The 24,399-nt window shown below is 41.6% G+C and overlaps 1 protein-coding gene across 2 annotated transcripts in view; it reads right to left on the reverse strand.

Moving 5' to 3' along the window:
- LOC124556477 (7-dehydrocholesterol reductase) overlaps positions 1-24,399 on the reverse strand; it is a 123,242-nt gene that overhangs the window by 31,100 nt on the left and 67,743 nt on the right. For both annotated transcript variants that reach the window (XM_047130432.1, XM_047130433.1), the window contains one exon: positions 14,629-14,770. In XM_047130432.1, coding sequence (XP_046986388.1) covers positions 14,629-14,770 — 142 coding nt within the window. The remainder of the gene's footprint in view (positions 1-14,628; positions 14,771-24,399) is intronic.

Genomic DNA, 24,399 nt, shown 5'->3' on the forward strand with positions numbered 1-24,399 from the left:
CTACACATCAGTACGATGTAGCGTTGGTCCAGCTTAAAAAGTTCGCAAGGCAGCAACACAGAATATCTCGACTCACCATGTTTTGAATAGCAACGAAGACCTGAGTGGCGGTGTGTGTAAACATGAAGAACAACGTAAGTTTTATTCTTTCATGAAATACTATAAAACAGATGTTACCGGAAGTCATTTCATGGCAGCTCATCTTTAAACCAAAGTCCATGTACGTTGTCTGAAGATCACTGTATCAATTGCAAACCGGGAACTGTTACTTTTCAAGATGAATGCATTATCTCCAAACTATTAACAGTTATTTTTAATAAAAAAAAAAACAAAATCAAATTGTGGCTTATTTCTGCTGTGTACTATAAAAACTCTGTATCGCACAACAGCCACGGTTTTCTAATACTCGTGATGCCATTATCTGACAAAATAGCATTGGAGTGAGACTCTTCAAAATAAAATTGCAGTACCAATGTTGGTTGATCCCTGCGTATACTGAGCTATGGATAGTAAATAGAATTAGCGCTGGGCTGGTCTGGATCCTAGCGCTAAGACGCGTTGATCTCACACCAAATGCGGAATATAAAGCTAGAGTGTCTCTGCGCAGTAAACCACTGATTTTATAAAAAATAAATCAATTATTGTGCTTATTTCTACAATCTAAAAGTTTCGAGATTACAAATTTACATACCAGTGCGACGAGTATGCCGTGAACACCTATGCACCACAAAAACGTGAGTTTTCTAAATGTGGAAAAACTGCAAGAAACTATCCCTGAGAGGATAAGAAGCATAAAAGCTCACACTGACGGTCGGAAATGCATTACAGGGGAGGTGCACCGACTTAGAAGTGGAGACGAAACGTGTTGGAACACTGTAGAATATGACCCCAGCATCATCACAAGGTATGTGGTCTGCCAGCAGGGAGTAAATCAGAAAACCGTGTGGAATATTTTCCACAACTTTCACAACCTGTATGACAACACATGCAGGCCTTGTTACCTACTGGCTTGGCTCTGTGGTGACAGTTTAGTCACTGGTTCGCCACACACACCAGTACGACTGCAGCAAACCACCAGCACCGGTTCAGCCTCTTAAATGTGGAGCTAAAACACTAGCACAGACAGAATATTACCACATACCTGATGTGTCTGCATGTGTGCTTTCAATCATTGAAACCTACACTGGCAAAGATCTTTAATCTTCAGCTTCAATTGGTTGTACCTTCCCGGGAACACATTTACAGTCATATGTCCATATTACCTTTAGTGTTCCTTACCCTCTCACTGATTGTTTCCTACAGTTTGTCCCCATTTAGCAAAATCACCCTGTATAGAATTCTACAATGATAAACTTACAGCAGCAGAGACATAACATGGATCCTAATACTAACTTACGACAGAGGAGGGGTCATTGTTATTGTACTACTATACTACTTCATATATTTATTACCACAAATTTCCTTTTTGTTACAGCAATTTTGACTTCACTAACACAAAAATTTGCACCATGAATGATTTTCAATTCAAGTAAACAACACAGGTATGGGAGACATTTATGGAACGTTCAGCTGGTACTCGGAGAATCACAGACAAATTAAAAACTGAAATTATTGTTCCACAGTCAGATTCATTTTATATTTTGTTGTCAACTAGCTTTTGGCTTTCTAGACTATCGTCAGACATCTTAAGATTGAACAGTAAGTACAAGTAACATTGGTGAAAGCTTCTAGCTCTACAAAAACTTTTATCTCCAAAGATGTGCGATATTTAAAGATTATAAATCTGTGTAAAGAACAAAAATTGGAATGTTTCAATTTGGCCTAGGAAAAAACCAAGAAATATTACACAATGACATATTTGTTGAATGTGATGAATTGGTTAAGAGAGGCGGTGGTGGGCTGGAGGGGAGCAAGTAGACAGTGCAATGTGAGGATCAGTAAACAAACAGTGACACACTTTACAATAAGCAAACATCTTAGGGTGAGAACAATGTTAATTGACTGCTGACACTTAGGCGAGACTGATAATGGAATAGTTTTTGATCCTTAAGGGTTAAGTTAGCATTCTGTGATTGATGTTTGTTGATAGGCAGAGTTTCCAGTAATGTTTGTTTTATGCATATATTTAATCTGTGGGGAACATCATATTTAATTTTGTAAGTATGGTGTCATTCACAGCATGCAGCAGCAAATGTGGAATCCTTATCTTTTAGTCTCAAAATCCTTTTATGTCCAGTTGCTCTACTAGTTATAGTGATACCTCACTGACCTACATACAATCTGCCATACAAATTTTAAAAAATTCTATAAATTCCTCTTCATTCTAAAGGCAGAAAGTTGTCTGTACTGTTCAATAGATTACAGACAACTGTAATTATGGTGTAGAAAACTGGTCTATATTTCCTACATATCAGTTTTCTGACAAATGTCTGTGAAGTCATATCTACACATAACATACTGACCCATTTGTTGTAATTATGATTTACTACCTTCTGAGCAGGATACAGCAGTGCTATTATACTCTGTTCATTTTTGCTCCTAAGCATATTATAAATCAAAATTGGACTGCAACCATTGCTATATGCAGATTTCTTTAATCAGTTTTGAATCACTTTGAAAATTTGATTCTGTTTACAGTATGGATAAAAGACAATTCAACATGGAGTGGAAGACTGATGAACATAAAAGGAGCTGGGGAGTAAAAATGGATGCACAGCATTGAAGTTGTCTCCTTGAGTCTCTATTTAATAAAATTCTGATTGCTGCTGAAGCTGTTGAACGTTATTATTCTAATGGATCCATTTCGGCTACATTGCCATCTTCAGATCACCAGAAAGAGTTACATAATATTTTTAATTTTAATATAACGTTGATTAAGGGTATTTCTGGAAATGGAAATTTGGTACTTATGTCATGATATCATCGGTGGTAGCTGTCACTTAGTACTGTATTGCAGTGTGGTGTAGATTTAGGATTCTTATGGTATAAGCTGTTCTGGTGTTTTCTGCTGTTATTAATCGTCCTTTCTCGTAACTTTTGTAATTTGACATTTTATCACCAGATTTGTCGGACTGGCTGTTATGACAATTGGCCAAAGATGCTATATGGTTACAGTTGCTATGGTGTGTTGATGTTATAATTTTGGGCTATATGTATGATCTTTGAAATCGATGTGTCTGTTGGGAGTTGTTTCTATTTATTTGTTATCTTTGGTTAGGAATTCAAAAAATTTTGTATGAAATTTTTATGTTTTAAATCTGTGTGTTCAAAAAAATGTCGTCATGGCGTTATATTGAGAGTATATAGAGTACTGTGTCTTCAGCTAAGTTCATTGTTAAGCCTTTAGGTAATATCTGTCAAATTTTCAATGCTAACTCCATTCGCTCTGTGTTGTGGTTGTTGTTCTTTGAGTGGTTGAAGAATGAGGATGGATTATTTTCGCTAATTCTCGTGTACTCTTGTGTCTCATCTATAACATATGAAGATACAAGATCAAACAAATTAAATGCAATAATGAAAACAAGTATCCAATTCATGTATAGAATCAGCAACAATATTTGCCATAGACTTCACTCAGGAAAAACAAAATTACCAATATACACAAACCATACAAAATCATATGTCAGGATTGTACTAAATTTTACATAGAACAGAAGGGCTTAACTTGAAGGTAACACATTAGGGTACACGAGAATTAACGAGAATAATCCATCTCCATTCTTCAAGCACTTGAAGAACGATAATGACAATGCAGAACTAATAGAGTTAGCATTGAAAATTTAAACATATTACCTAAAGGCTTAAGAATGAATTTAGTTAAAGAGATAGAACTCTACATACTCACAATACAACACCATGGCGACATTTTAAATTAACACAGATTTAAAACATAAGCATTCCATACAATATTTTATTGAATTCGTAACCAAAGTAATATATAGATACACAACTCCCCACAGACACATCGACTCCAAAGATCATACATACAGTCCAAAATGATAACATCAGTACACCATAGCAATTGTAACCATATATCATCTTTGGACCACTATCACAATAATCAGTCTGCCAAATCTGGTGATAAAATTTCAATTTCCAAAAAATACGATAAAAGGTAATTAATAACAGCAGCAAACCATAAAACAGCTTATAGAATAAGAATCCTAAATCTATACTACATTGTAATACAACAAAGAGTGACGGCGACCACTGATTATATGGGGTGTTCAAAAAGTCTCTCCACAGTGCCGTATGATTGTTAGCAGCGCGTGCCGTATGCCGCAGTGAATATACCGAAATGAAACTCAGTGAAATAGAAGTTATATATTTATTGAATCTTCATTTTTACTGAGATAAACGAAACAGTGAAATGATGGGAGAGTCCACTTGAATGAAAGTAACCCACGCAGGCGAACAATTACACGGCACGCGCGTCTAACAATTATACGACACGCGCGGCTAACAATTATACGGTACTGCGGAAAGACTTTTTGAACACCCCGTACAATAACGTAAGTGCTAAATTTTTATTTCCGAAAATACAGTTAACCAACGTCACAATAAAATAAAAAATATTATGCAATTTTTGCAGACGGTCTGCATATGGCAATCTAGCTGAAATGGATCCATCAGAATAAAACGTTAGAGTACTTAATCTGCAGTGTGGATTTCATTAAATAAAAAAACATGATTTCATCTTTCCTTAACAACTCTGAATAAATGACATGCAAGAGTGAAACTGAAAATTGTGTGAAACTTCTGAATCTTATCAACTCCACTGTGCTGATATCGAGTATCACAAATAAAACTGCAGCTTAGCTAGGATTTTATTTTATTTTATTTTATTTCATTTTATTTTGCAAATGATTTCAACCATAAAGGTAAAAAAGAAATGTACTGCCAGCATGTACGAGTATACAATTATTATATATGACGAGAATGAGCCAATATAATAAAACTATTATTCAACATTCAATTCATATCAGTTCATATCTTACTTCCGTTAGTTTTGTAAGCGATAGGTATTATATTTCGTTCTTATGCTTTGTTCTAAAGACATTTTTATAGAATTCATGAAAACTTTCGTAAAGAAATTGAATCTCGAAGGTGAAGCCTGTAGCACTTGAAGGAAAAGCTCCGAAGATTGAATGAAAGAACGTCAAGGAGGTATCTTCGTTGGCTCACATATTCGAGAGCGTTTCAGAGACAAGAAGTTTGACGAAATGTTGCGTGGCGATGAGCAGGCAGCATGGTTGAAATTTTTCAAATGTTTGTGTCAGATTCTTAGGAAATGAGAGCACAAATATAGTGAATCACCTGTGGGTGAGCAGCCGTCATGTTATGACATGCTTGGCTATAAAATTTCACTGGAAGACACTTCCTTCATGCCTATCTCAAATAATTCCCTGAAAACTGCGTAGCAATTTCTGACCGACATGACGAGTGATTTCATCAGGTTATTGCAATTTTGGAGAAGGAACATGCAGGGAAGTGGTCTCCTGTTATTTTGGCAGACTTCTTCTGGTTTACTGGTAGGGACGTTCAAGATGTGACTTATAAGCGACAAGCCATGCGGGAGCCTCCGACGTACAGTCAGTTTGATCGAAAACTCTGCAGAATAAAAGGTCAGGATGGTGATGGTAGTGAAAGTGTTTATAGAACAGAATATCTTGTAGTCTAGCAGTGCCTAAAATGGCTATGAGCACTATGGGACTTAGCTTCTAAAGTCATCAGTCCCCTAGAACTTAGAACTACTTAAACCTAATTAACCTAAGGACATCACACACATCCATGTCCGAGGCAGGATTCGAACCTGCGACAGTAGCGGTGACGCGGTTCCAGACTGTAGAGCCTAGAACCGCTCGGCCACCTCGGCCGGCAGGAGTGCCTACTGTTATGATCTTTATATATTATAAATTAATAGCCTACTTGTGTAGTTTGGCGATTTCTATGAGAAACTGAAGGAAAAAAAACACGTAAACTTCTTCCGTATCTTCTGGATTAAATTAGCGATTTCATGAGCCGTTGTTTATCGAATTTTAGCAGTGTGTTTCACATTATTCGAGAGATTCTTCACCATAGGGATTCACAGTTATTAACAAATTTCACATATTAAATATTTCTGTGGTATATTACTCTTTAAATAAACACACGTATTAATAGTATAAAACAGAACACGTATTTGTGAAGCTAGAGCTAAATACTTCTTGTAATGGATTTAGTGACTATTTTGCGTCATATCATCTTTAAACAAACGCAGAAGCCCTAAATGTAAGTAATTCATCAGTTTTTCGTGGGAATTTGTTGCATATTGTGATCAAACACAGTTCCATTAATCTTTGCTAAAGTAGCAGCAGCCAGTTGACACTGTTCTCATGGTAAGATGATATGTTTCTTGTAAATTGTGTTACTGTTGTCCACTCCCCACGCTGCAACGTCTTCTTCCTCCTCTCGGCTCCCTTTTCCCAGTTCATCACACTCACCAAACTCTGGACTTCGGTCCTTATGCCACTGTAGTCTGTACCAGTACTCACATGCTGGACTATTTTCAGTTCAGTATCTCACTACACAGCATTTCTTCTTTCGTTCCACTGTCAAACTAAAGCATTCCAATATCGTGTTTTTTGTATAGATACGTAATCTTTATAGGTCACCTGTCTTTGGAAATAACATTCTTTGTACAGCTAGAACTCTCATTCATGTCTTGTGGATTCTCTCTTCAGTCATAAGTTGCCTGACGATGACTAGAAAGCCGAAAGCTGGTTCACAACAAAATGAGTATGAAATATTATTTTCGAGTGTTAATACTGTGCGTTTCAATTTTTAATAAGTATTGGAAATTTTTAAGTTGAGAACGACAGAGATGAAGTCCAGGTCGTCCTGTATACAGGTTGCCACAATCTCTTAGGGATAATATTCTTTTAATGCTAAAGCATCCCAAACTGAGTACTTTTAAAACAAATAGGCGAAATTGAACATTTAGCTTTTTATTGAAATAGACACCTTACACCTGACAGCAACGACTTACGTTCATAGCAACAGGCCAAAGTGACAACTGCAAATCTCACTGCATCCACTACAAAAGCCCAAAAAAATGTATTGCTCTGTCACAGATATTCTTCTCGTCTACACTACATCTACATCTACATCAATATGAATACACTGCAATTCTCACTTAAGTGACTGGCAGAGGGTTCTTCAAACCGCCTTCAGACTATTTCTCTTCCGTTCCACTCTCTAACAACGTGTGGGAAAAGTGGACACTTAAATCTTCCTACGCGAGCTCTCATTTGTCTTATTTTATTATAATGACCATTTCTCCGCATTTGGGTTGGCGACAATAAAATATTTTCACAATCATATGCATAAATTGGTGACTGAAATTTCGTTAACAGATTCCACAACGAAAAACGCCTTTGTTTTGTGATTGGTATCACAACTCACCTATCATATGCGAGACACTCTCTCCTCTATTTAGTGGTAATACAAAACGAGCACCCCTTCCTTGACGTTCTTCTATGTCCTCCGTCACTCCTATCTGGTAAGGATTCCATCCAGTATAGCGGTACTCTAGCAGAGGACGAACAAGCGTAGTGAAGGCAGTCTCTTTAGTAGACCTGTTTCACCTACTAAGAGTTCTGCCTATAAACGTGGTCTTTGATTTACTTTCCCCGCAAAATTATCTGTGAACCTTTCCAGCTTAAGTTGTTCGTAATTGTGATTCCTAGGTATTTAGTCAAACTGACAGCCATTAAATTTGTCTGATTTATCGTGTAATCGAAATTTCACGGGTTTATTTTTGTACCCCCATGTGGATGACCTCGCACTTTTCCTTATAGAGAGGAAATTGCCACTTTCCGCACCATTCAGATATCGTGTCTAAGTAATTTGCATTTCGTTTTGATCTTAGGATGACTGCACTAAATAGTAAATGACAGCATCATCTGCAAACAATCTAAGAGAGCTGTTCAGGTCGTCCTCCAAAACGTTTATGTAGGTTAGGAACAGCAAAGGGCGTATAACATTTCCTTTGGGAAAGTCGGATATCACTTCTGTTTTACTCGATGATTTTCCGTCGATTATACGTACTGTGAGCTTTCTGAGAGGAGATCCCCATTCCAGTCGCACAACTGAAACGATACTCCTTAAGCAAGCAATTTGATAGGAAGTCTCTTGTGAGAACCGGTGCCACAAGCCTTCCGGAAATCTAGAAATGTGGAATCAATTTGAAATCCTCCGTGGATAGCACTTATTACTTCTTGCGAATAAAGAGCTAGTTGTGTTTCACGAGAACAATATTTTCTGAATCCGTGCTGACTGTGTGTCAACAGACAGTTAGCTTCTAGGTAACTCACACACTGAGGTGACAAAAGTCATGGGACACCACCCAATATCATGTCGGACTTCCTTATGCCATGCGTAGTGCAGCAGTTCGACATGACAAGGACTCAACAGGTCGTTGGAAGTCCCCTGCAGAAATATTGAGCCATGCTGCCCCTCTATAGCCGTCCATAATTGCAAGAGTGTTGTCGATGAGGACGACTGGCCTCTCGATTATATACCATAAATGTTCGATGGGATTCACGTCCGACAATGAGGGTGGCCATATCATTCGCTCGAACTGTCCAGAATGTCTTCCAAATCAGCCGTGAACACCTGTGGCGCCACAAAAATTTTATCGTTGTTTGGGAACATGAAATCCATGAATGGCTGCAAATGGTCTCCAAGTAGTCGAACGTAGCCGTTTCCAGTCAATGATCGGTTCATTTGGACCAAAAGACCCAGTCCATTCCAAGCAAACACAGCCCTCACTGATTTCCTACACCGGTATGAGGTCGAGGACACGCTGGACCCTTAAACCCCCTTAAACCATCGTTCCTGGTCATTATTTCTTAACTGGAAATTATTATTATTTGGCAGATTCTGTTAGCCATTGTCATGATGGTTTTGGGGCGAATTATCTTGCCTGTTTTTGATGATACATTGGGATGATAAAAGTCGGGGGATATTCCCAATATCGGTCGAACCCCCTATGGCCCATCGTAGTGCAGTAACTCGTCATGGCATGGAATCACCAAGTCCCATGCAAAAATATTGAGCCATGTTGCGTGTATAGCCGTCCATAATTGCGAAAGTGTTGTCGAGGCAGGATTTTGTTGGAGCCATCAGCAGCTTGCACAGTGCCCGGTTGACAACTTGGGCTCATGGCTTCGTGGGGTCTGCGCCACACTCGAACCCTCCTATCAGCTCTTCCCAACTGAAATTGGGATTCATGTGATCAGGCCACGGTATTCGTCTAGGTTCCAACCGCTGTGGTCACGAGCCCAGTAGTACCGGTGCAGGCTCGTCTGTTGCCATAACCTGTCATCGCCAAACTTCACTGCAGTTTCCTATCGGATACGTTCGACGTATGTTTCACATTGTTTTTCTGTGGTTATTTCACATAGTGTTGCTTGTCTGTTGGCACTGACAACACCATGCAAAACGCCGCTGCTCTCACTCAGTCATTAAGTGAAGGCTGAGATTTGGTACTCTTGGCACACGCTTGAGACTGTGGATCTCGGAATGTTGAATTCCACTACGATTTCCCAAATGGACTGTCCCATGCGTCTAGCTCCAATTACCATTCCGGGTTCAGAATCTGTTAATTTCCGTCGTACGGCCATAATCACATCGGAAACCTTTTCACATGAATTCTCTAAGTATAAATGACAACTCCACCAATACACTGCCCTTTTATACCTTGTGTACGCTATACTTATGCCATCTGTATATGTGCATTTTGCTATCCCATGAATCGTCATCTCAGTATAATATTCGAATTAAGTATATATTCCAAAATCCTAATGCAAAACTACATTAGTAATATGTGGCTGTAATTCAGCGGATTGCTCCCATTGCCTGTCTTGAGTATTAGTGTGATCTGTGCCACTTTTCGATCTTTTGGTATCTATCTTTCGTCAAGCAAGCGGTTGTATATGATTGCTAGGTATGGAGCTCTTGTATCAGTATACTTTGAAAGGGACCTTATTGGTATGCTATAGGGACCGTTTATTAAGTGCTTCGCTACACCATGTGGTACAATGGAACATGTAGCTAGCATCCAAACAACCAGTTCACCTTCAGTTTCTGCTGGAGTTTCAAATGGCTCTGAGCACTATGGGACTTAACATCTGTGGTCATCAGTCCCCTAGAACTTAGAACTACTTAATCCTAACTAACCTAAGGACATCACACACATCCATGCCCGAGGCAGGATTCGAACCTGCGACCGTAGCAGCCGCGCGGCTCCGGACTGAGCGCCTAGAACCGCTAGACCACCGCGGCCGGCGCTGGAGTTACGGACGCTGATTCCTTCAAGATACTATACAGAAAGAAATGCATTATGGATACACCATAGACGACTATGTGTTGTTTTTGAAAATGCGTCACCAACGTCGGTACAGAAACATGAACAGTTTTCAACCACGTGCGTCACACGCATTTCTCATCGAAGACCTCCCAAATCCTCGAACATTCATTTCGGAACTCTGGCTCCTCATTTCATAATTCTCACTTTAGGGTACAGTGGGGCCTGTATAGTTTTCACTTTAAGGGTTTCGAACAGTCTGTCAAGTAGAAAATAAATACATCAGTTCACAACACTGTGTCCAGAAAATGCGATACGAGCCAATAGCTACAGAATCTGTCATAAAAATGGCGTTGTCTAGGACTACAGGCGGAAATGAACTGCTGCAACTTTGATCATGGCAGACTACGAAATGCTTGCGTGATAGGTGGAAGAATTCAGACAATGTTGATTCCGCATGCGGAGGACAGCTACCTAAATATCAGATCTTCATTTGAGATCACATAGATATTATTCCCTCAGATGTTCCACATAGTACTATGACGTTAAATATTCAGTGCAAGACAGATCTGTTCATCAGACAAAGAAAAGAAATGTGTAATCGACCCACGAGGGTACTGGTAGGGGCCCTGATGGACATCTTATCAACGACATGAAGGATGACGAGCATGATTTCCTAGGATGAATCCGAGGAGAAGGAATTCATAAAAAATATACAGTGACAATTTGAGAACTATATGAAAAAAACGTAAATTAGTTACAAACGATGGTGTGCACAAACTTTATTCAACCTGTAAACATCACTACAGATATTCGGATTTAGGTTATGACGTGCTCAATGTACCTGCCAGCATTGGCGATGAAGTGGCGCAGACGAATAGTGAAATTCTGCATTACCACCCGAAGTGTCGGAACATCGATGCTGTCGATGACCTCCTGAACGGCGTTTTTCAGATCACCAATGGTTTTGGGGTTATTGCTGAACACCTTGTCTTTAATATAGCCCCATAAAAAAGAGGCGCATGTGTTCAGATCCGGAGAATATGGAGGCCAATCAAGGCCCATGCCAGTGGCCTCTGGGTATCCCAGAGCCAGAATGCGGTCCCCAAAATTCTCCTCCACGACATCAAACACTCTCCTCCTTCGATGGGAACGAGCTCCATCTTGCATGAACCACATCTTGTCGAAATCAGTGTCACTTTGGATAATGGAGAAAATCATCTTCCAAAATCTTCACTTACCGTTCGGCAGTCACCGCGTCATCAAGGAACATCGCACCGATCATTCCGTGACTGGACGTTGCACACCACACAGTCACCCGTCGAGGGTGAAGACACTTCTCAATCACGAAATGAGGATTCTCAGTCCCCCAAATGCGCCAATTTTGCATATTGACGAACCTATCCAAATGAAAGTGGGCTTCGTCGCCAAACCAAACAGCAATATGGATACTAATTCCCATCGGGCCCCGTGGCCTACCGTGCAGTTTGAACGTCCTAACGCAAACCGTTCAGAAGTTATGACGATTTTATTTCATATAATGCAATAATTGTCACCTTGTAAGACTGTCTGCTGGTTCACCTAAAATCATTGTATGCATCAGCACTGGAGGCTTGGCATATGAAAGGAAACCGACTAACAGCACCAGTACTCAGTTCCCTTACAATCGAGCCTGGCTCCGTTTGAGACATTAATTAAATACTTTGACCATGTTCAGACAGTCCGCCCCAGTAGCTGAGTGGTCAGCGTGACGGATTGCCGTCCTCTGGGCCCGGGTTCGATTCCCGGCTGGGTCGGAGATTTTCTCCGCTCAGGGACTGGGTGTTGTGTTGTGTTCATCATCATTTCATCCCCATCCGGCGTGCAGGTCGCCCAATGTGGCGCCGACTGTAATAAGACATGCGATATGGCGGCCGGACCTGCCCCGCGAGGGGCCTCCCGGCCAATGACGCCAACCGCTCATCATCATCACCATGTTCAGACAAAAGATACCAAAATCGTTAAAGTTTGCTTAATGAACTATGTCCTAATCTAAATAAAACGACTGTTTCCCACTTATAAGAATATTGCACTCTGAGTAATCAAGCTGCAGAAAGAGCACATACAGTCACATGTGACTGGCAGAGAGGGCTGCGAGGGAACTACTCGTTGGGCGCTGTTGACCTCAGCGGCAGTCATTCATTAGCTGGTCTTTTCACTCAGCTGCGAGGAGATCTTTTCATTCAGCTGCGAGGAATTCCTTTGCTGGAACTGTACGCGGTCTGTTGCTGGTTGCTGCTATGTGATTCCAATACACGCAGATGTGAGTTCTGAGAGCTTCGTTGTACAGCATGCCCTCAATTTACCAAATCAACCTTCAAGCTTTCACAACTAAACTCTTGATTTAAAACTAATACAATTACTCCCGTTATTCTGACCCACATCGAGTAATATTTCTACTCTTGCGTATAGTTATTTGATGAAGCTTAAATATTTACTCGGTTTGTAAGCATGGTCACAGGAGGTGAGGTATTCGTGAGTCTTAACCATATCCTTAGTCTTCTTTGTGTAACTGGTTTTATAGCCCTGAAGAATAGAAGTATCTGCCCAACAATTACACATATCTGAAGACCCATCATTAAATTACTGTCAGTGATTCTCTCTTGTGACTCCGAAAGAATAATGACAAAGTGAAGAATGACGATTTAAATACCAGTTAAAAAAAGAAATATATTTAATCATGAAAAACATGAAATTGTGGCTTTCTGTTTTATGAAGAATGAGAATCAAAATTTTAGGAGAAGAAGTGTAAATATTTATTTATAATCAAAAATTTTTTGAGAAAACTGATTTAATTCAAATTTAAGAAGGAACAAGTTTAATAATCATGAATAGATGAATTTTGACATTCCATTTTGCGAAGAAATATGACTAACAGTTCTTTTTATAGGATTTTTATTTCAGCAGAAAGAGTTTTATTTCAGAATAAGGCACTATATTAACGAAGAAGCAGGCTTGAACCTTACGAAGTAATAAATTTCATTTTCCTCTTTTACAGAAAAGCCATTGGCGGAAAAGTCAGTTCGAGGAGGCAATCACTAGTTTGAGAAAGGAAACGTTGTAAGGGCATGTCGGAGGCATAAAATATGGTTATCTTCGCTGGACACTAACCCGGAGGTCCTTGGTCCGGCTCCCAATGACAACATCAGATTTTTCTGCGTTGGAAGACCAGGATATCAGGCAAATCACACTCGTGAGAGCAGATCTAAATCTACTTGGCTCCATAAGTAGTGATCCTGGCACACAGTGGTTAAAGTGATTAAACACAACGGCTTGTACCACAATATTATTTAAAGTAACAATTTCAAAAGAGGATGGACATTACGGTTTTACGCCCCGTCGAGGACAAGGCCATTAAAGAAGGAGCACGAGCTCGGGTCAGAGATATATAGGGAACAAAATCAGCCGAGTACTTTTCAAAGAACTCATCGCACTATTTTCCGTAAGAAACCACGGAAAATCTAAGTCGCTACGGGTGGATGAAAATTTAAGCTGCTCTACTCCTGAGTAAGATGAAAGTGTTGTACTACTGCGCCACCTTGCGCAGTAATAATCACCTCAGTCATCACAAAATCATTGTCACCACTGTCGAATTCCAAGATGAAGGCTATTTAAACAATGTTCCATAATTACTAGGTCTAATGTTTTAAACCTATTTGTTTTAAACTAAAATCAAACACAGAGCTGAAGAGTTATTCTGAAGATAGTGTGTGAGGTCCTCTGTCGTAACACTGGAACGAAAACCGAAAAGAAGTAAATCTTGTGCGCCGTGCTGCTTTGATTATATGCAACTGACCCAAGGATTCAACTCGTCGCGGGCTCTTACCCTTTCCTTCCAATCTTGGTAGTGGTGCTCCCACGATGCTGTGATACCACCACCTTCTTCAGAAATTACAAACGTACAGAAAGGAAGGGAGAGGACGCGTGACAAGTTGGCTTGGTTCAAATGGCTCTAAGCACTATGGGACTTAAATTCTGAGGTCATCAGTCCCCTAGAACTTAGAACTACTTAAACCTAACTAACCTAAGGACATCACACACATCCATGCCCGAGGCAGGATCCGAACCTGCGACCGTAGCGGTCTCGCGGTTCCAGACTGTAGCGCCTAGAACAGCTCGGCCGCCCCGGCCGGTGACAAGTTGGAACACTGCGTTTGTCCGTGGTGTGTGCTCAGTGTTAATTTCTTAGATAGAATGAAAATATAATATATGCACATAAGGATAGCCATGGACGGACTCACTTGCAGAATCATCGTGACGAAGGCGGCTGCGCTGAAGCCATTGCGGCGCACGCCCGCTATAAAGAATGCGATTACGAGGAGCTGCCACGCCATTAAGCCGACGCGGCTGTTGGTCCACTGCTTGACGTCCACGCCCAGAATTCTGAGAACACACACGCTTCATAAGTACCACATAAATTTTACTGCTCTTCTAACACGGCATTCCCTTTGATCGAAATGCATTGGTGAAAAGAATCACAACAGCAAAAAATAATTAACGTAGAGTAATGAAATTTGCGGAATACATTTCTCTAGGTAATACATTTAAGTGACTGACGTTGAAAGATAACAGTTTAATGTAAGCGTGAGATAAGCCTTTGCAAATGTGACGTGCTGGTACATTAATAACTGGTGTAATGGCCAAAATGTTGAATGCAGACATGTAAACGTACATTCATTGCGTCATGTAGGTGCCGGATGTCACTTTGTGGGATGGTGTTCCATGTCTGTTGCACTTGGTCAGTCAGTACATGGGCGGTTAGTGTTGGTTGTGTATGATGCTAGCGTTGTCGTCCAATGATGTCCCATATGTGCTCGAGTGGAGACAGATCTGGTGTTCGAGCAGGCCAGGGCAACACGTTGCCACTCTGTAGAGCATGTTGGGCTACAACAGCGGTATGTGGGCGAGCGTTATCCTGCTGGAGAATACCCCCTGGAAACTGTTCACGAATGGCAACACGACATGTGGAATGACCAAATTAACATAGAAATATGCAGTCAGGGTGCGTTGGATAACCATGAGAGTGCTCCTGCTGTCATACGAAATCGCACTCCAGGTGTAGATACAATGTGTCTAGCACGCAGACAGGTTGGTTGCAGGACCTCAGCTGGCCTTCTCCTGACCAACACGCGGCCATCACTGGCACCGAGGCAGAATCAGATTTCATCAGGGAACAAAACAGACCTCCACCCTGCCTTTCAATGAGCTCTTGCTTGAAACCACTGACGTTGCAAGTGGAGGTGGTTTGGGGTCAGTGCAATGCACGCTACGGGGCGTCTGGTTCGGAACTGTCCTTGAAGTAACCGATCTGTAACAGTACGTTGTGCCAACTGTTGCTCAGATTGGTGCTGCACGTGCTGTACGATGCAGCGGAGCCATACACCGAACACGATGGTCTTCCTTCTCGGTAGTGCCAAGTGGGCGTCCGGAGCCCGGTCTTCGTGTGACTGTTCATTCTCTTCTCCACCCCTGCCGGCAATCACGCACAATGGCTACATTCCTGCCAAGTCTTTCTGCAGTATCACGGAAGGAACATCCTGTTTCTCATAACCCTTTTACATAACCTCGTTCACACTCAGTAAGGTGTTGATAACGGCATCTATGTCGCCTTAAAAGCATTCTAAACTAACACCACGTCCAATCTCAAAGGTAACTAACTACACGACCGTTACTGCCTGTATTTGAAGCAAACCTAATTTACATCCTCATAGTGGCACCCGATGAATCTTCTCCAATGCTCACACAATTTTTTATAGAAAGCCTCCTTGTTGGTGCAGTTTTGTTGCCGAACACATCTATCCCGCTCGCCCTAAAGATGTTCTGGACTTGGCCTTGGCCATTCGAATGCCTTTACTTTATGCTGCTTCGGAAATGTCTTCAGATGGCCAGAAGTAGGCTTTCTATCGTTGTCACGCTGTAATTGTCAATTACGAGGTATATTTTGTCTTCCATGGGGTATAATATGGTCTGTTAACATTTCACCATACTTCAAATTATCCATTATCCCATGAATTTCCACAAGAGGACCTACATCACCTCGTGAGAAACAGCCCCAAACCGTGGTGCTTCCTCTCCTCCAGGCTTCATGGTGGCTACTTGGTACTTTCTGTCATTCCTCTTGTTTCTCGGTGGTCGAACGAACTGAATCCCGCCTGACGAGAGGAGATTAAACTTGGTTTCATCACTCCACAGCATTTTTGACCAGTCTTCAGCACTCCATGACGCATACTTCTTAGCAAACTGTACTCTGGTCTTCCTATTTTCCGCACTTACCGTAAGTTTTCGAGAAGGTTGTCTGCCATTCAGATCTATAGCTGCCAAACGACGTTTAACTGTCGAAACATGGACGTTAGCCCCGTGTTTTATCTGTAGTTCATCGTGTATTGCTCGGGCTGATTTTTTTCGGATCAACTATCGATTGCCTCAGGATGACCCTGCCTTTTTTTTGGGTGTTCTTTCGGGGTCGACCACTTCATGCATTGTTTGAATGATATTTCCGCCATTTGTCTGTGCAACTTCTTTATTTTATATTACTCTCATGATTTCTGCATTATACCATTATCCAGTACAACAGTGTTGGGTGTAATTACACACTTTCTTAAGCACAGTCATTGTCATAACAAGGTCTAATTATATTCAACATTGTGGTACTTGATAATGGATTAAGCCCGAAATCAAGAGAGTAACATAAAATAAAGAATTTGTACAGTGAAACAGCGGAAAAGTATGAAAAGATTGTCAACTTCGTGCGCTATTCTCCATCGTCCACCCTTTTTTTTCTGAAGCCGCTCTCAGACACTCTCAAGCTGTTGTGAGATACCAAACAGCTCCGCAACGAAGGATTGAGTTTGGTCTCGACTCAATGCTGTTAAGACAACTTGTCTGAAATCTACTGAATGCTCTTTAGCTTTAGGCATTGCTGTAAGTAAATAAAACATTAGAATTAGATTTGATTTATGTAGTTAGGTTTGTTGCAGTCTTCCCATTCTACAAAATACTTATGGACCCCTTGCAAACATTGTTTATGGCTGTAGTCCATGTTTACCTGCACTCGGGAATAAATACATGTAACCGCGGCGAGGTCGAGCAGTCTTCTGTCTGAACAATCGGCTTGTTTGGATTTTGCATATACATAAACACGCCTACTAGACTGCTAGTTCAGCCACGAAATACCTTTGAGTGATACTGCATGATATGTTAACCTGGTCAGTGCTGCTTGACGGGGAATTTACCGGGTGATCAAAAAGTCAGTATAAATTTGAAAACTTAATAAAACACGGAATAATGTAGATAGATATGTAAAAATTGACACACATGCTTGGAATGACATGGGGTTTTATAATAACCGAAAAAAATCAAAGTTCACAAAATGTCTGACAGATGGCGCTGGATAGCAAAACGTCAGTAGCTGCTACCGTGACGGGTGAGAGGTACGCCGATATGTTACAGAATCGCATCATCCCCAGCCTGGCTGATAAACACCTGCTGGAACGTACGATGTTTATGCAGGATGGCGCTCCACCCCATATTGCTAGACGCGTGAAAGATCTCTTGCGCGCGTCGTTTGGTGATGATCGTGTGCTCAGCCGCCACTTTCGTCATGCTTGGCCTCCCAGGTCCCCAGACCTAAGTCCGTGCGATTATTGACTTTGGGGTTACCTGAAGTCGCAAGTGTATCGCGATCGACCGATATCTCTAGGGATGCTGAAAGACAAATCAGACGCCAATGCCTCACCATAACTCCGGGCATGCTTTACAGTGTCGTTCACAACATTATTCCTCGACTACAGCTATCGTTGAGGAATGATGGTGGACATATTGAGCATTTCCTGTAAAGAACATCATCTTGGCTTTGTCTTACTTTGTTATGCTAATTATTGCTATTCTGATCAGATGAAACACCATCTGTCGGACATTTTTAACTTTTGTATTTTTTTGGTTCTAATAAAACCCCATGTCATTCCAAGCATGTGTGCCAATTTGTACAAGTGGCCGTGCGGTTAAAGGCGCTGCAGTCTGGAACCGCAAGACCGCTACGGTCGCAGGTTCGAATCCTGCCTCGGGCATGGATGTTTGTGATGTCCTTAGGTTAGTTAGGTTTAACTAGTTCTAAGTTCTAGGGGACTAATGACCTCAGCAGTTGAGTCCCATAGTGCTCAGAGCCATTTGAACCATTTGAGCCAGCCAATTTGTACCTATCTATTATTCCGTGATTTATTCAGTTTTCAAATTTATACTGACTTTTTGATCACCCGGTATATTTGCAGCCTAGCAGTCTGTGTATCATTTAACCTCTGCATTGCGGGTTATCGTGTTTGAGCTCTTCATTTATTTTGTATCTAATGTGGAAAGGGAGGGGTGACCCTTCATTTCCTAATCTGTTGTAGAAAACTAGGTAAAAATTCCGCGGTGACGAACTACTAGCTGCAAAATCCGACACTCGGATATCAGTCACGGTTTTCTCACTTCCGCACTTCGGAAAAATAATAGTCAGAAAGTTATACCAGCAGTTCAGAATGTATTTGCTGAAGTCAGATCTGAGTAAGACTTCATACTGACCATGTAATGAGCGTCTCTGTAACAGATCAAAAAAAATGGTTCAAATGGCTCTGAGCACTATGGGACTCAACTGCTGAGGTCATTAGTCCCCTAGAACTTAGAACTAGTTAAACCTAACTAACCTAAGGACATCACAAACATCCATGCCCGTGGCAGGATTCGAACCTGCGACCGTAGCGGTCTTGCGGTTCCAGACTGCAGCGCCTTTAACCGCACGGCCACTTCGGCCGGCTGTAACAGATCTTCACGTGTTTTACGTAGCACTTCATACTCTGAAATTAGTTCTATGGACCACACATCTCAAACACAGCATTGTACATGTATCATATTTAAGGAATTTATGAATTCTGAAAGTAAATGTGAAGACAGTGGCATGAGAAAAGTGCTCCACATATCGTGACGTTCACATCCACTTGGAAGGTTTCCTTAAGGTATGCCTAATGCTGAGTAATGCTAATCTTTTGTGAATACAAGCGTCATTGCATTTATCGTGTCTATGGAAATTGCTTCCTGTGGCGTTACTCGTCTATGTTCAAGTATTTCGTATTGTGCCTCATGTTTGCTGGCTAGGATCTGAGGTAGCGATGGGCTCCAGTTTACATGAATGACAGACAGGTACCCCGTTTCAGTGTTAGACACAGTCGTGAAAGCCGTGAAACTCTTATATACCAGGGTTGAGTGAAAAGTAATGCCTCCACCTTCATTAATTGGGTTTGGACGGGAATATTTTAATAAATCAATCGCAGAAATAATCCTTATAATGTGATCTTTAATTACTCATATTCACTTTTCCACATTATCACCAGCCAACTGGATACATTTCTGCCAGCGATGAACAAGTTTTCAGAAGCCGTCACGGAAGAAGTCGACACACTGTTTCCGTAACCACAGTCTCACAGTTCCCTCAACGTCTTCATCAGAAACATAATGATGTCCCCGCAGATCGTGTTTCATTATCGGGAACAGATGAAAGTCAGCGGTGTTAAATCTGGACTGTATGGACGATGCCGTACGGTGGTGAGATTCAGTCTCCAAAGTTCTGCTCTTGTGGCACGTTAAGTGTGTGGTTTGGCACTGTCATGCTGCAGGAAAACATTTCCCTTTTCCTTTCGGACCCTTGTTAGCCGTCGTTTCCGAGTTCGAAGCGTTGTGATGTAACGCTCTGAATTTACTGTTGTTCCACGATCAAGGAAATCAACACGGATAACACCCTCTGGGTCTCAGAGCACTGTGGCCATGCTTTCTCCAGCTGAGGGTTGTGTCTTGAATTTCATTTTTCGGGGCCAGTCTTTGTGTCGATATTCCATAGACTGACGTTTCATCTTCGGGTGGTAATGGTGTACCCACGTTTCGTCTCCTGTTACAGTTGAATGGAGAACGGTGTCACCTTCATTCTCTTAACACGAGAGGAGTTCCTGGCAAATTTCAAGTTTGTGCGCTTTCATTTCAGGAGTCAGCATCCGGGGCACCCATCGTGCACAGATTTTCCGATTGCCAAGCAAAGCAATAATGTGACCCACACGTTCTTGCGAAATGCCGATTGTGCTTGCAATTTCTCTCTGAGTGATACGACGATCGTCCTGAATCAATCTATCAACATTTTGCTTGTGAAAGTCAGTGGTTGCTATAACAGGACGTCCAACTCTTTGTTTGTCACGAAGGTCAGATGTTCTCGCCTCAATATCTTTAAACTTACTCGCCCAACGACGCGCAGTACTAACATCAACACAATCACCATAACTTGCTTTCAATCTCTGATGAATCTCCTTTGGGATGACACCTTCTGCTGCCAAGAATTCAATGACTGCACATTGCTTAAATCGCACTGACCGACCGTCCGCGCAGGATTCCATACTTTTTTTTGGTCATCAGTCTACTGACTGGTTTGATGCGGCCCGCCATGAATTCCTTTCGTGTGCTAACCTCTTCATCTCAGAGTAGCACTTGCAACCTACGTCCTCAATTATTTGCTTGACGTATTCCAATCTCTGTCTTCCTCTACAGTTTTTGCCCTCTACAGCTCCCTCTAGTACCATGGAAGTCATTCCCTCATGTCTTAGCAGATGTCCTATCATCCTGTCCCTTCTCCTTATAAGTGTTTTCCACATATTCCTTTCCTCTCCGATTCTGCGCAGAACCTCCTCATTCCTTACCTTATCAGTCCACCTAATTTTCAACATTCGCCTATAGCACCACGTCTCAAATGCTTCTATTCTCTTCTGTTCCGGTTTTCCCACAGTCCATGTTTCACTACCATACAATGCTGTACTCCAGACGTACATCCTCAGAAATTTCTTCCTCAAATTAAGGCCGGTATTTGATATTAGTAGACTTCTCTTGGCCAGAAATGCCTTTTTTACCATAGCGAGTCTGCTTTTGATGTCCTCGTAGCAGAATTCCTTAACTTCATTGACTTCGTGACCATCAATCCTGATGTTAAGTTTCTCGCTGTTCTCATTTCTACTACTTCTCATTACCTTCGTCTTTCTCCGATTTACTCTCAAACCATACTGTGTACTCATTAGACTGTTCATTCCGTTCAGCAGATCATTTAATTCTTCTTCACTTTCACTCAGGATAGCAATGTCATCAGCGAATCGTATCATTGATATCCTTTCACCTTGTATTTTAATTCCACTCCTGAACCTTTCTTTTATTTCCATCATTGTTTCCTCGATGTACAGATTGAAGAATAGGGGCGAAAGGCTACAGCCTTGTCTTACACCCTTCTTAATACGAGCACTTCGTTCTTGATCGCCCACTCTTATTATTCCCTCTTGGTTGTTGTACATATCGTATATGACCCGTCTCTCCCTATATCTTACCCCTACTTTTTTCAGAATCTCGAACAGCTTGCACCATTTTATATTGTCGAACGCTTTTTCCAGGTCGACAAATCCTATGAAAGTGTCTTGATTTTTCTTTAGCCTTGCTTACATTATTAGCCGTAACGTCAGAATTGCCTCTCTCGTCCCTTTACTTTTCCTAAAGCCAAACTGATCGTCACCTAGCGCATTCTTAATTTTCTTTTCCATTCCTCTGTTTATTATTCTTGTAAGCAGCTTCGATGCATGAGCTGTTAAGCTGATAATTCTCGCACTTGTCAGCTCTTGCCGTCTTCGGAATTGTGTGGATGATGCTTTTCCGAAAGTCAGATGGTATATCGCCAGACTCATATATTCTACACACCAACGTGAATAGTCGTTTTGTTGCCACTTCCCCCAATGATTTTAGAAATTCTGATGGAATGTTATCTATCCCTTCTGCCTTATTTGACCGTAAGTCCTCCAAAGCTCTTTTAAATTCCGATTCTAATACTGGATCCCCTGTCTCTTCTAAATCGACTCCTGTTTCTTCTTCTATCACATCAGACAAATCTTAACCCTCATAGAGGCTTTCAACGTATTCTTTCCACCTATCAGCTCTCTCCTCTGCATTTAACAGTGGAATTCCCGTTGCACTCTTAATGTTACCACCGTTGCTTTTAATGTCACCAAAGGTTGTTTTGACTTTCCTGTATGCTGAGTCTGTCCTTCCAACAATCATATCTTTTTCGATGTCTTCACATTTTTCCTGCAGCCATTTCGTCTTAGCTTCCCTGAACTTCCTATTTATTTCATTCCTCAGAGACTTTTATTTCTGTATTCCTGATTTTCCCGGAACATGTTTGTACTTCCTGCTTTAATCAATCAACTGAAGTATTTCTTCTGTTACCCATGGATTTTTCGCAGCTACCTTCTTTGTACCTATGTTTTCCTTCCCAACTTCTGTTATGGCCCTTTTCAGAGATATTCCATACTTACACTGTAACAACACAACCGATCAATGCTAAGGCTTCCCGTCAACTGGAGATGTAGAGAAGAGGCTACGGAACAAACCAGTACCTGCCGCATATCAATTCTGCCAACTGTTGAAAATTTACGAAGGTGGAGGCATTACTTTTCAGTCAACCCTCGTAAGATACAGAGGCGGACAAAAATATGGAAACACTGCTGAAACACACAACACATTACCATGCCTAATACGGTGTGGAAAAACCGTTGCATTCAAAACAGCTTCGAGTCGCCTCGGAATGGGTAAATATAGGTTCTGTATGGTTTTCAAGGAAACACTGCTGAAACACACAACACATTACCATGCCTAATACGGTGTGGAAAAACCGTTGCATTCAAAATAGCTTCGAGTCGTCTCGGAATGGGTAAATATAGGTTCTGTATGGTTTTCAAGGAAATCTTATACCATTATTCCTGCAAAACAGTGACAAGTTGAGATAATAATGATGGAGGTAGGTTGCGATCAAGCACCTTCCTCTCCAAATTACACCACAAAGGCTCAATATTATGGAGATCTGGTGACTGTGGCGGCCAGGGGATATGTGACAGTGTGTCCGCGAACTCACAAAATCAGTCCTGGACGATGTAACCTCGGTGAACAGGAGCGTTACCATCTTGGAACACAGCATCGCCAATGATAAACAAACATTGTACCGAGGAATCGACCTGATCAGCCAAAATGGCCGCACTATCCTTGGCAGTAACGCCACCTTGCAGAGTAACCATAGGGCCCATGGAATACCGCGATATGGCTGTCCAAATCATCACCGAACCCCCTCCACCTTTCACTCTTGGGACGCAAACTCGGCCAGCAGTTGGAATCCGTGCGCAGTCAGGCTCATCCGACGAATGACACTGCTGTACAGTCCTGGTTCTACGGTTTCGGCACCACGTTTGTTTTACTGTTACGGGCATTTGCAAGACTCATCTGTGGTTTTGGAATACCAACTTGCCCTACAATTCCCAACGTATGGAGCTTCCTTCGCGTTGTTTTGGTGCTGACAAGGCTGCGAGTGCGACATTGAGTTCTGCAGTCCTTTTTTAGCTGTCGTCCTCTTATTTTTCGTCAAAGTCTTCTTCAATGACCGTCTGTCACGATCACGCAACACAAGTAATCGTCCACGTTAGGACTTAGCAAATGATGTTTTTTCGCTTTCCCTGTGCGCGATATAAATCTTCGATTCGGTGCCTCTCGAAACACCAAACACTTCGGCCATCTAGGTTACGGTAACATTCACAATACGAGCACCAACAATTTGCCCACAGCCAACAGCGCTCGGCTGACCGGATGGGCACCCATCCAAGTGCCAGCCCAGCCCGACAGCGCTTAACTTCGGTGATCTGACGGCACAATGCACCCACAACTACTCAGAACACAGTTCCGACCACCACTGGCACTTGCAACATATTGAGGACGTTGCACAGGTGCCGTTCGTGGTCAACCTGCAGTTTGGGCTAACATCTGCATTTCTCTCCAAGAATTCATTGCTCGTGGTGTTTCTATATTCTTGTCCGGTCTCTGTACTAGTTTAGAAATGTTAGTAATCTATCATTAGATTTAGATTTTTTATTACATTACACTATCCAGTCACAATATTTTATCCAAGCATAAAATATTGT

Source organism: Schistocerca americana, chromosome X, assembly GCF_021461395.2.
Source record: "Schistocerca americana isolate TAMUIC-IGC-003095 chromosome X, iqSchAmer2.1, whole genome shotgun sequence".
Taxonomy (NCBI): Eukaryota; Metazoa; Arthropoda; class Insecta; order Orthoptera; family Acrididae; genus Schistocerca; species Schistocerca americana.